This window comes from Formica exsecta, unplaced genomic scaffold (assembly GCF_003651465.1).
Source record: "Formica exsecta isolate Colony F162 unplaced genomic scaffold, ASM365146v1 scaffold72, whole genome shotgun sequence".
NCBI lineage: Eukaryota > Metazoa > Arthropoda > Insecta > Hymenoptera > Formicidae > Formica > Formica exsecta.
In genome coordinates, this window is record NW_021853485.1 from 729,682 (window position 1) to 742,234 (window position 12,553).

At 30.0% G+C, this 12,553-nt stretch overlaps 6 protein-coding genes across 10 annotated transcripts in view; 4 read left to right on the top strand and 2 right to left on the bottom strand.

Annotated features, from left to right (window-relative positions):
- Positions 1-493, top strand: part of LOC115243294 (40S ribosomal protein S29) — a 1,768-nt gene extending 1,275 nt beyond the window's left edge. The window contains exons 2-3 of the mRNA XM_029820140.1: positions 98-197; positions 294-493. Of these exons, the coding sequence (XP_029676000.1) occupies positions 98-197; positions 294-302 (109 nt within the window). The 3' untranslated portion in view covers positions 303-493. The remainder of the gene's footprint in view (positions 1-97; positions 198-293) is intronic.
- Positions 494-858: 365 nt separating this feature from the next.
- LOC115243293 (E3 ubiquitin-protein ligase PPP1R11-like) lies at positions 859-5,668 on the top strand. 2 transcript variants are annotated; one of them, XM_029820139.1, is made up of 5 exons: positions 859-1,074; positions 3,297-3,405; positions 3,501-3,653; positions 3,739-3,862; positions 5,330-5,668. In XM_029820139.1, exons 1-4 carry the CDS (start codon positions 994-996, stop codon positions 3,762-3,764), a joined length of 369 nt encoding a protein of 122 aa, XP_029675999.1. In that variant the 5' UTR covers positions 859-993; the 3' UTR covers positions 3,765-3,862; positions 5,330-5,668. The 2 variants fall into 2 exon arrangements, with proteins under 2 accessions (XP_029675999.1, XP_029675996.1); XM_029820136.1 differs by lacking the exon at positions 5,330-5,668 and adding an exon at positions 3,939-5,030.
- LOC115243289 (succinate--hydroxymethylglutarate CoA-transferase) lies at positions 1,086-3,052 on the top strand. The gene is made up of 2 exons (XM_029820130.1): positions 1,086-2,461; positions 2,528-3,052. The coding sequence occupies exons 1-2, from the start codon at positions 1,376-1,378 to the stop codon at positions 2,756-2,758; spliced, it is 1,317 nt and encodes a 438-aa protein (XP_029675990.1). The 5' UTR covers positions 1,086-1,375; the 3' UTR covers positions 2,759-3,052.
- LOC115243288 (F-box/WD repeat-containing protein 5) lies at positions 4,401-8,878 on the bottom strand. The gene is made up of 9 exons (XM_029820129.1): positions 8,337-8,878; positions 7,507-7,664; positions 7,245-7,422; positions 6,891-7,083; positions 6,524-6,754; positions 6,255-6,430; positions 5,838-6,165; positions 5,548-5,760; positions 4,401-5,439 (listed from the first exon to the last, which is right to left on the bottom strand). The coding sequence occupies exons 1-9, from the start codon at positions 8,623-8,625 to the stop codon at positions 5,172-5,174; spliced, it is 2,034 nt and encodes a 677-aa protein (XP_029675989.1). The 5' UTR covers positions 8,626-8,878; the 3' UTR covers positions 4,401-5,171.
- A 443-nt stretch (positions 8,879-9,321) lies between these two features.
- Positions 9,322-11,533, top strand: LOC115243292 (transmembrane protein 223). Of its 2 annotated transcripts, none has more exons than XM_029820135.1 (5): positions 9,322-9,532; positions 9,726-9,975; positions 10,456-10,736; positions 10,930-11,075; positions 11,240-11,533. In XM_029820135.1, the coding sequence occupies exons 2-5, from the start codon at positions 9,821-9,823 to the stop codon at positions 11,372-11,374; spliced, it is 717 nt and encodes a 238-aa protein (XP_029675995.1). In that variant the 5' UTR covers positions 9,322-9,532; positions 9,726-9,820; the 3' UTR covers positions 11,375-11,533. The 2 variants fall into 2 exon arrangements, with proteins under 2 accessions (XP_029675995.1, XP_029675994.1); XM_029820134.1 differs by having other exon boundaries at positions 9,324-9,532; positions 10,411-10,736.
- Positions 11,534-11,640: 107 nt separating this feature from the next.
- The window catches only part of LOC115243290, a 9,176-nt gene continuing 8,263 nt past the window's right edge, over positions 11,641-12,553 (bottom strand). For all 3 annotated transcript variants that reach the window (XM_029820133.1, XM_029820132.1, XM_029820131.1), the window contains exons 4-5: positions 12,221-12,496; positions 11,641-12,137 (exon numbers count right to left, since the gene is read on the bottom strand). In XM_029820133.1, coding sequence (XP_029675993.1) covers positions 11,870-12,137; positions 12,221-12,496 — 544 coding nt within the window. In that variant the 3' untranslated portion in view covers positions 11,641-11,869. The remainder of the gene's footprint in view (positions 12,138-12,220; positions 12,497-12,553) is intronic.

The following is a 12,553-nucleotide window of genomic DNA, read 5'->3' on the forward strand; positions in this document are numbered from 1 at the left end:
TATGTATGGATGGATGGATATGTATATAATATATGTATATATATATATATATTGCTCTCTCTCTCTCTCTCTAAACACAATATTGATTTTGTTGCAGCCGTGCCTGTGCGAATAGACATGGGCTTATTCGCAAATATGGCCTGAATATCTGCCGGCAGTGCTTCAGGGAATATGCCGCTGACATTGGTTTCAAGAAGGTAAATATGACATTATTAATACAGTATAAAATATTTGTCGATACATTAAAAATAGGAAAAAAATAATGCAATTAATACCTTCTTTTTGTTTTACAGCTGGATTAAATACATAGAACATAAATATAACATAAATACAACATAGTTCAAGCAATTCAACCAATTACATCTATGATTTCAACATCAGCATTAATATCTTGAAATAATATCGACAGTTGAACACGAATATAATGGTATTGTAACGATATTAGCAATGTTTTACCAATGTTTTTAAAATAAACACATTTATGTTCTTATAATTCTTTATTTCGTCACATATTCTATTTATATCCTTTTAAATAATTTTTTTTTTTTTTTTATGGACGTGAATATAAAATTATTTGAAAAGCTATCTATTATTATTGAAAAATACAATATATAATCATTAGTGTTGCATATAAATAGAATTACAGGTTTATATAAAGCATATTTATATATAATACATAGTTTATCAATAAATAATTTACTCGATGTTTGTATACGAATTATACTATCTCTAATCGGAATTTAATAAATTTGGACATTCCTTTTAAAAATTGAAGTTAATCTTAAAATCTTGCTAAAAATCGAAATTGCAAAGAAAAACCAATTTTGCAGTTATATTCGCGACTGCACATATATCGAAAAAAAGAAAAAAAAATATTGGCAGCACTGCGGCAATGGCGGAAGGCGGAATTCGCGTAGGTTACGTTTGATGCTGCAGTGATATCGTGCGTGTCCCTCGTAAAAAAAAACGCGTATCAATTGCGACTTGCGACACATGGAGAGAACAATGTCGGAACAAGCAGCTTTGCAAACGCAAACGGAAACAATCTCCGAGGCGGATGTCACCGAATCGCAGGTATGCTGGTATGCATGTTCGTTAACTCTCATTTATGTATGTACGTTACGTTTATTACTTGATCGCGCGATAAACGGGAGTGGAGAAGAATCGTCGGTGACGTTATTTACAGAATGCAAATAATTATTGCTCTTATCGCTTGTCACAATCCAATATCCCCTCCAACATACGACTTTACATCGTTGGAATACGATTTTTAATAATCATAAAACACATTGTATTATTTTCACTACAATATACATAATATTTTTACGGCGACAAGGTTATACAAATTATTTCTGACTTTGTTCTTTAAGTTTCAATGATGATGCGTAATATAATCACGATTTTCCTGCGAAAACGCGCAGCGAGTGAAAGATTTTTAATAAGTGAATGCAATTTAAAGAAGTGCGAGCGTGAGTTTTGTCAAACGATCACCGAAGACAATCGTTCACCGTTAAATGGGATACGAGTTCTGGATCTGACACGGATCGTAGCCGGTCCCTACTGTACAATGATCCTGGGAGATCTTGGCGCGGAGATCTTGAAGATCGAACGACCTGGCGGCGGAGACGAGGCGCGCAAGTGGGGTCCGCCATTCTTCGAAGGAACACAAGAATCGACCTACTTTATGAGCGTGAATAGAAATAAGAAAAGCGTTTGTATCGATCTGAAGAGAGGTAAAGATATTATTTACGATCTGGCGCAGACATGCGATGTCTTAGTGGAAAATTACGTACCGGGAAAGTTGAACAGTATAGGCTTAGGATACGAAGACATAGCCAAGATAGCGCCACGTCTTATATACTGTTCGTTAACTGGCTATGGATCTCAGGGACCTTACGCAAATAGGCCTGGTTACGACGTTATCGCTGCTTCCTTAGGTGGACTTTTGCACATTACCGGTCCCAAAGATGGACCACCGTGCAAGGTCGGCGTAGCAATGACAGATTTAGCAATGGGTTTATATGCTCATGGAGCGATTATGGCAGCTTTACTGCAAAGATCAAAAATCAACAAAGGCCAGTGGATACAATGTAATCTTTTGTCAACTCAAATTGCGAGCTTGATTAATATTGCTTCAAATTACTTAAATGGAGATAAAGAAGCGACAAGGTGGGGATCTGAACATGAGAGCATAGTTCCTTATGAAGCTTTCCCAACAAAAGATGGATATATGACAGTGGGAGCGGGTAGTGATTTGCAATTTCTAGAGTTAATAAAAAGATTACAACTGCCAGAACTCATTAATAATAACAAATTTAAGAATAATATTGCTAGAGTTAAGAATAGAATGGAATTGCTTCAAATTCTCAGAGATGTATTTAAAAGAAAGACAAATCAAGAATGGTCTGCAATATTTGAAGGTGCTTCATTCCCTTATGGAGCAGTAAACACTATAAAAGAGGTAAATGAATCAATATCAAATAATTTTGTAAATTTCATCTCTTTAAACTTTGCATGTAATTTTCAGGTATTTGATGATCCTCATGTAAAATATATAAAGTTGGTTCAAGAGTTAGAGCATCCAGTTACAGGCAAAGTGAAACTCGTTGGGCCACCTGTGACATATAGCTATGCTACCAACATAGTGAGATCGTCACCACCAATGTTAGGACAACATACATCAGAAGTTTTAAGAAATATATTAAAATATTCGGATGATAAAATAGAAAATTTAATAGCACAGAAAATTGTGCAATAATTAATGAACATGTTTAATTTTTTTTATGTAGTTTTACATGTGACACTCACATAACAAATTTCAATTTTATAATAATGTTTTAATTTTTATGCATCATTACATGTAGCATTTTCAGATAATACATAAATTTTAATTTTATAATAAAATATAGTTTCTAGAAAGTAGTTTCAAAGTGATAAAGATTTCCCTATAAGATGTTATTGATAATATCGTGTGTTTAATGTTACATATATTTTACATTCTATATATCTTTTTAGATTTAAAAAATATAATTTACAATAAGAATTGTATGTATATGTAAATAATACAAATAAAATTACATATTTTATAAAATATTATTTGTATGTGCCAAACTTTACATAATAAATAAAAGAAATAATAAATTTTATTTGAATATGTTCTTTTATTCATTTTCATAATAAAAATTTTTCGATTGTGCTTATTGTGACCAATGTCATTTGTAATTACTATATATACTTTAAAGTGTGATTAATTTGATTAATTTATTATATTAATATCTTCATAATTTTTTTTATAGGATGTGCCTACTGTACGATTACGTTTACGAAAACCAAAATCAAACAAAAAGGTCCAATGGACTCAAGGAACTGTTGATAATGAACATCTAAACAAGAAAAAGTCAAAATGTAAGTATTTATTATTTCTATAAGATCTAAGTTTATCCAATGAAAAAAATAAAATAAAATAAAATAATTTATTATGTAATTTTTTTTATTTACAGGTTGTTGTATTTACGAGAAACCAAAAACTTTTGGTGAAAGTAGTTCCGAAGATAGCGATGATGAATGTGAACATTGTCATGGGCATAAGGATGTTCATAAGAAAGTCATACCCAAAACTGGAAATGCTGCTCAAGATGGAATGTCTCATCCTGGTAACTTTTTAACAATAAATTCAGTAGTAGCATTAGTGCATGCTTAATTAATGTATTTTTACTTCATATTATGGTTTGTTTACAGAACCGATTGCGACAGGATCAACATAAATATTTATATATCCATTGACCATCCTGCTAAATGGAAAATAAATTCCTTTATGCTGTTTCTCAAGTCAGTATCATACAGAAGAAATGGCGGATTGTAGGTAAGTGATACACACAATAAGTAGAAAAATGAGATCAAAAAACATGATTTTTTGTCACATTACATTATCCTTTTAGGTATACAAACTTTAAATATGATTCTGCACTAATCATATAGCATTCTTATTACAATACTTTAACAATATTGCACGGAAGATTATGAAATGTTGTCCAAATTGTTAATTCTGATATAGATTGTACGTAATATGTCACTAGTAAATCAATCGAGAATAGTAAATCATTGAATGCTCTCTGAAAAATAACGATTATCATTCCTTGTATATGTTTACGTCTGAATTAATGTCACTTTTTTCATATGTACTATTTGCTATTTAATAGATATATATACTCTTTGCTAGCCAATAGCTCTAGATTTTATGCTGAGAGAAAATATATATTACTTGTTAATCTGTGACTTTTATTAACATTCCACATTTATAATAACATTGATTTACATATTTCATGATTGCTAAATCAAATTTGAAATGACTTGTTATTACACAGGGAGATTGAAAATATCCCAAAATTTACCCCATATTTGTTTTTGTGGGAGATTTATTATATTATGTTTATAATTTTACAATGTAATTGTACAACATACAAGCTCAAAAAATGACATGTTGTATGAGAAAGAACAAAACAAAATAGTGCACATTTATATCCATTCATTATTTTCTTTGTTTAGTACAGATATAAGTAGAAGTAAAATTTATAAATATTTCAAATATACAGAAAAAGAAATATAGACTAAATAAAAAAATTCAGTATTACAGGTTGTGTACATGTGTGAACAGAATAACCATATGAAAAACTTAATATTCATTGCACACTCTGCATTGAGAATTCCAATTTTATAATTTTGTCAGAAGATAAATTCTATAAGACCTAGAGTTCCACATGTAAGAGCTATATAGATAAACTTTAAGCTAACAGTTTAAAAATAGTCTGATGATAATCTTTAAATATAAATGATATAATTTTAAATTCTTTTACTAGATATTTTCTAATTTTGCATTATAACAATAGACAATATATTTCTTTGCGATATCCATTCTTTTAACAACATTTTTAGTAACTCTTTCAAGTAGTACTCATCTGGTGATATTCCAGATTGTATTACATTATAAGAAATGAAAATCTGCACATGTATTTGTGTGCATAAATCCTAGGTAATCAAAAAATAGATTAATTATTTGTGCTTTTATATGATAGTAATGTTTTGGACGATTTTGTATCAACTTAAGTGCAGAATATATCTCTAAAATTCTTGTAAAAATAAATGTTTTAAATTGGAAATTTAATAGTTTTTAGTCAGTCAATATTATTACTGCTTCTTTGAAACCTTCGTCTTTTTCGCACCTCCATTCCTCTACGATAGGTATTTTCATCTAAACCTAAAGCCTTCACCATAGCCCGACTCCGCCATATTTTAACTGTATAATCATCACTGGTTGTAACTAACATTTCAGGATCACGTGGATTAAAAGCTACGGAATTAACTACATCGGTATGAGGAAATTTTGCTAAACAAATCCCATAATGTCTATCCCACAAGTAACCATGCTTGTCTTCTGCACCACTGTAAGCAAAGATATTTAATAATAAATATCGTATACATTGTGAAAATATAAAATTTTTTTTTTAAATTAAATTAATGAATTATGTAAATGTAATCAAATTACATTACCTTGCTACATATTCATTACATACATCCAAAAATATAAAGAAACATTCGTTATTAGGCGTATATGCCTTGTGTGCTCTTAACATTGTACCAACTTGTTTTAATGTTACCAAGTCAATCACATGTATATCAATTTCTTGTGCTATTGGTGGTGGTTGTAAAGGATTAGTAATAACATAACCCTTTGGCCATGGCCTTGTATTTACATAAAGATATCTGTACAAAAATGTATACATAATCACATACCCCTCAAATATATCATCTTACATGATGATGACATTGATATAACTGACCTATGATCAGGAGAAAGTCCCATTCCAATGATGTGGCCGTGAAGATCAATCAAATGATCTATCTTATCGAACTTATCAGCTACAGATTCGTAATTTAACCAATCTTCCACCGATGGGGTATTCTGTCTCTCTCGCTCCCTTTCCCGCTGAGCTATTCTTTCGCGTAGCGACGGTCCTGGGTCTAATCTTCTTGGGAAACTGACTAATTTAATTCTCTTAAAACCAACTTTATGTGGAGTATATGTCTTCGAGCCAGTTGTAAATATAAGGAACTTCTCGGGATTATTGGCTAACTCATCAGTATCACATTCTTCGGTTATCGAAGATTCTGTAAACCCATTTTGTATCATATCCTATACAATAATTATAACGATCGATTTTCTAATACTATGCGTTATGTGCGCATAATTTTTCTACCTCCTGACTCGCTCTCCTCTTCCCACAATGGATTCTCACTTTCACTGTCACTTTCGTGCGCCTTCCTCTGCATCTCAACCTGCCTATATTCCTGATTGTACTGTATAGGACTAGCATATTCAAAACCGTCACCAAGTTTTCTCCAATTCGAAAATCCACCTTCTAATTTACTATATCTATCGTATATATATGTATATATATTACATAAATGTTAATTATTTAACAAATAGGAAAGTTATCATGTATCATAAAGAGGAAAAAATTCATACTGTAATCTTGATGATGCATGGTGTAGCACTTCTGGTTCTTCATGTTGTTGCGAGCTACCAGGTTCGTTCGAAGGTGACAACAAATCCTTGTGACTTGGCGGATTCCCTTTTTCCTCCTTTATATTTGAGGAGGACGGCTGGCTTTGTTGTTCCATAGTTTCAGCTGGTGCAGGCGCTAGACAATTTGCAACCATAATTGCTCTAATTGAAGAAGCATTTCCATTGTAAAACCTGAAAATTATTATAGATGTATGAAACAAAATTTATTTTGGGAAGACAACTGTTTATATTAACATTAATATTATAAACCCCATTAAGATTAATATTAAACTAAAGATTGAAAAGGCATATTGAATTATGACTTTACCTAAAAAGTTGTGTCATAATGGGCACATGTTCACTAGCTGATTCTTGGTTTGCCTTATTGAGCCAAACTACACTAGTACTGACCAAATGTGCCAACCAATGCAGATTTCCACTTAAAAGGTAACGTTCACTGTACCATGTACCAAATATGTCATATGGCTTATTCACTACTCTACATTGGAGGTCAAAGCCAGCTACAAATAAACACAAAGCATACATAAGCAATTATTTGATTGAGAATTGAAGACTTCTATTAAAAAGTATCTCAAAAAATAGCTTATTGTCTACCTTTTTAAGATTTATCAATTTATGTAATAATCTTCTTTAGAGTGCATTTAATTTCTTGTTTACTTACGTGCTACTTTAAACACTGCTATTTCTCCCGAAGTACTATGAGGTGTACCAAAATGTACACCAGAGACAAGAAGTAAAGTATCTGTACAATTAAATTGTGAAAATTGCGTATACTTCCAACTAAATGTTTTCATATCGTGTAAATATTTAATAGTAACAGGATATTGACTTTGCCATACCTGAAATAATAACATGTTTGTGACATTTGATAATTTATGTGAAAAAGAGAAAATATAAATATGAATGTCAGCAAAACAGCTTACAAAAATATATCCATCTTTTGAACAAGTTGCAAACATTTTGCCATTATGGGAGAAGCTCACATGTAAAACTTGATGCGAATGCTCCTTGAGAACTTCAGTTTCTATCAGTGGAGTATGATATGCCAAACGTTTGAATTCTCCCAACCAAGAAGTTTTCCCTAAAAGAAAGAAAGAGAGAATAATAATTACTAATATTTTTTTAATCAAGAGCATAAACTGTAACATATCAATATAAATCTGTGTATGTATGTGTAAATTAATCAGTGTAAAAGATTGTTCTCTCTCTCCCTCTTTTCTATGCAGTAAAATATTTTTGAAATATGCTTCAAAAGATGTACCAACATTATATATATATTATTATTATTAAGGATATCTTTTATGTAATATACAAAAATGGTCATTTTATAATAGAAAGATAGAAATCATAGAAAGATAGAAAAACAGTAATTCTCACAAATTTTAACAAGTATATATATATAATTCTTAATAAATTTATTATAAAACCTGTTCAAGTTCAATCAAAATATCTGCTATACTTCTAGATAATTATTTTATTATTATTATATCTTTTGTTCTTCGTTTCCTCGCTTCTATTATCCTTATATATGCCATAAATAGGATAATTATCTAATGTAGCTAAATCGAGATTTTTTCTTGTGATTCAAACAACTTTTTTCAAACTGAATGATACAATATGCAAGTCACACAACAGAAATTTATATTTTTTATCTATCTCATACATGTAATATGTGACAAAAGGTATATTATTTGCAATCGCATATAAAATTACGATGACGTCGAAAGTGCTGCTAATGTATGACAAGACATACCTGGCATGATGCCGACATCCGGATCTATCTTGTATGTCCGATAAAATAAATATTTCCACAGAAATTCATCATGCGACACCCTATGCCATGATCTGCATACTTCACCCGCGATCGTCAGCTCCTTCGGCGTCAGGTACTGGAAGATGCTCAAAAGAATCGAGTCTGGCATATAATACCAATTAACATCGCCCTCGCTCCGCTGTGACAAGCACTCGCTATTGTTATCCGATTCGCTGACTTCCTCGTCAGCTGTCTGACAGTCCCGCGCGATGTCCTCGACGCCGTCCATTGTCGAAATGCGGCGGTTTATTTACTGGAACAGCTGATACCTGTCAGCGACTGTGCAGTCACTATGCCGAAGATACACGAACTCGACCGAGGTTAGAATTTCATCGCGATCAAGTGCATTACATGTAGCACGTAATATCACGCATGGTATAATGTATACGTAAATATATATAGCATTCTGAAAACGCGGCACGTGTTCGTAGCGTGGATGAAAGTACAGCAGATATCATTGATGCCTCCATTTCCGATGCATTATATCTAGGTATTTGTTTATTGTAAATCGTAATTATTGAAAGACCTAAACTAAATTTTTATCGATTCAATAATAATAATAATAATCTTATTTATTTCTTAACTTTATGTATTTCTGCCGTCTGTCAAACTCTGTCAAATACAACTCATAATTCAATATGCATGTGTATCGTACGTGGATATGTGTATACATATGATGATTCTCTGCCATCTGTCACCAAAGGTAAAGGAAAGGACGAATCTAATTGGTTATGCCATATTGGTACTAGCATTCGGATTAACAACGCGATTGGTGATTCAGTAACAATATGGCTGATACATGCAGTTAATCATGGGGTCTGTTCTTTATAGCTGAACTGAACTGGCTGCACTAGTTCAGAATTTATCTTTCTTCTTCCAATCCTTTCAATATGGAGAGAAAAGGATGAACTCTGCACTAGTGTAGCCAGTTCAGTTCAGTCCAGGTATAAAGAACAGACCCAATGTTATCTTTTGGCATGGTCTTCCTAACCTAGTTTAAAATTCTTGAGGCTGATTATTATCAAGAGTTTTATTCGGCGGTTTCAAATATTACCTATCTATATTTTTCTTGTTCTTGAAGTGGATATTTATATCAATATAATCATACAGATTATAGCGTTTACAGGAAGAATTTGGTAAGAATATAGTTATAAATTTCATATATTATTATGTAAAGAAAATATATGTATGTAGAAATAAATATTTTAGTATTGTATACATTATATTTACAAATTATGTATACACATAATTCTTAAATATTGTGTAAATTTATAAGAAATTTTGAATTATCGTAACATTGAAAAATAAAGAAAGTACTTTTATTTGTAGAAAATAAGATGCTTAAGGAATATAAACATTTATCTATCTATTGAAATTTTTTGGATAAGCTTTTTGTAATAACACCGGAAGAAAATTGTTTCAAAATGTTTGGTTTGATTTTGAAGCATCCTATCATATTTAAAGTTTCATTAATTAAAGCACAATCTATTCATGGGATGATGCAAAAGTGTTTTAAATATGATAAAAATATATTTTCATCAGCATTGATTGTTAGAACATTTCTAACAAGAAACATAAGGTAAAATACAGTAAAACATTTTGATATTAAAATGTATTTCATGAGAATAATATATATTTAATAATATACTTTAGTCATTGTTCTCTTACATTGGTAAAATTAATATTCATGTAAATATATACAGGATGTTTTTGAACTATTTACTTTTTTTAATTGCTGTTGGAAAAAATTATATTACAAAAAAATGTGTTGAATATTTGACTAATACATGTACAATAATACATATGTATATATATATATATACAATATAAACTTGATTTATAACTATTTAATTTTTATAAAAATTGAAAAAAATGATTTTAGCTTTAAATTGAATTTATATAGAATGTACATATCAAATAGCAATGACTCCAGTATATCTTGTATATTTAAAATAAAATTACGAATAATTAGCAATAAATGTTACTATTTTATAAAATAATATAAAATATATAGGTTATCTGATATATTAGTGCAACCAACAAGTTTTCTTAAACTTAGCAAATCGCCACAAAACTTGTTAGTACGGCATCAACAAACGTCAAAATTTGATGTGAATACAAATGTACAGAATAATGTAATTTTATACAAAAACGAAAATAATGGATATTTTCGGAATGTTCAACTTTTTGCAATTGGGCAATTATTTGGTTGGTCCGTATTGGCTTTCTATACTTATACCCCAGCTTTCTTCGATATATTTACAACTGATATAAAATTTATGGAATTTGTAAAGGAACATGTAATTCAACTATCTCTCTTTACTTGCTCAATTTTTGTAGGTAAGATATATTTTTTACTTTTTTGTAGTAAAAATTTACTTTTATATGAATACACATAAGAGTTAAAAAGTAACATTAGAAATATTTCTTATTTTATTATGCAATATCTTTTTGTATACATTTTTATAAAAAAATTAAAGCAGCAGTTAAATTTTTACTCTGTCTTTTCTAGAGTAATATATTTGTTTTGTAGGTCCTATCATATTTGCTTTTATGTATGCTACATGTGCTCGTAACATCAAATATGTTATCTTAAATAAAGGTGGTAAAACAGTTTCACTTTTTACTTATCACATGTGGAAAAGAAAATCTCACATATTAAATTTACCAATAGGAATGGTAAGAATAAATTGTATTATCCAAAACTATAGATTGTAGATTAATTTTTGATATATTTATGATAATAATTGTAATAATAATATTATAAGGCCAACAATATATATATATAATATTTATATTTCTTTAAATATTTCTTATTTGAGATATATTTTTTTTTTTTTAAGGCAAGATGTACCTCACATAGAACAGATCATGGAGTATGTATACCACTTAAAATAGAAAACAGAGCTTTTTATTACCTGATTGATAAAAACGGCATATTTGTGAATCCGAATCTTTTTGATTATACAATGGGATAATTACTTAATCTTAGAAATTAGAATAGTATTTTAACAAATACATTTTTGTTATATTAAAATTGTTATATTAAATAGTAGTTACTGTCCTGTATTTATACATGTATATATATAAATATACTTGATGTATATAAAATACATAAACATATACTTTTAATACTATAAATAATCAATTATTTTAGAATATCATTATAGATGTAAATATATCGACATGTTAAATTGTATATTAGCATTGAGGAAGTTATCTTTTAAAAAAAAAATTTTTTTTCTTGTAGATTATTTATTAATATAAAAAAGGTAAATTTACAATTTATATTTTTTCCAGAGCAGGAAAAAATGTGTTAGTACAATATCTATATATACAAAAACATAAGTAGTATATTTTATTGCACAGAGATTAGTTTTTTATTTATCATTGGTTTCCAAAATATTTTATAGAATTAAGAGTTGTCAGAGTAATTGGTCAATTAATAGTTAACGCTATTTTTTATATTTTGATCAATATCTTTGACTTTGCCTGTCATAATACTTTCCTGAATATTTACTATATCGGTCACTATAGCCATCATCCTGATACTTGTCTTCCGCTTTATAATAAACTTCAGGTGCTGTAGAACCAACACGACCTTGCCAATAATGGGTCCAATATAAATCTTCTGGATTAATATCATGGGGGTGTTTGGCATTTCTGAACACATGTACACAATATACGAGACTTCCAATCAATGTCAAAAATCCAAACACCAGAAATACTATTCCTAAGATCCTAAAGAAAGATATTTATGTTGTTAAAAATATCTTACACACATCCACACACACACATACATATATATATATATGTGCTCTTACCAAACAACTAATGGTTGGAAGAATTGTATGACGATAACAAAGCCCAGAGTAACCAGGATCAAGCCGAGATTAAGAAGTAACATGAGGCAACAGACACCCTTAGTGTTTGGACAGAATGGATTGGGTGTTGACATAGTTTCCACAATTATACCACCTTTCCGTGACGTACGAGTTTTCACTGTCGAAGTACCCGACCTACCGGAACCATAGCTGTAGTGACTAGGCGCTCTGTGATCCAATCTGGAGCTTGGTGCTAGACTATGGCGTGATACCCGACTGCTTGTAATAAGATACATTTTACATTAATATAATTTGTATTTATTAATATTGTTT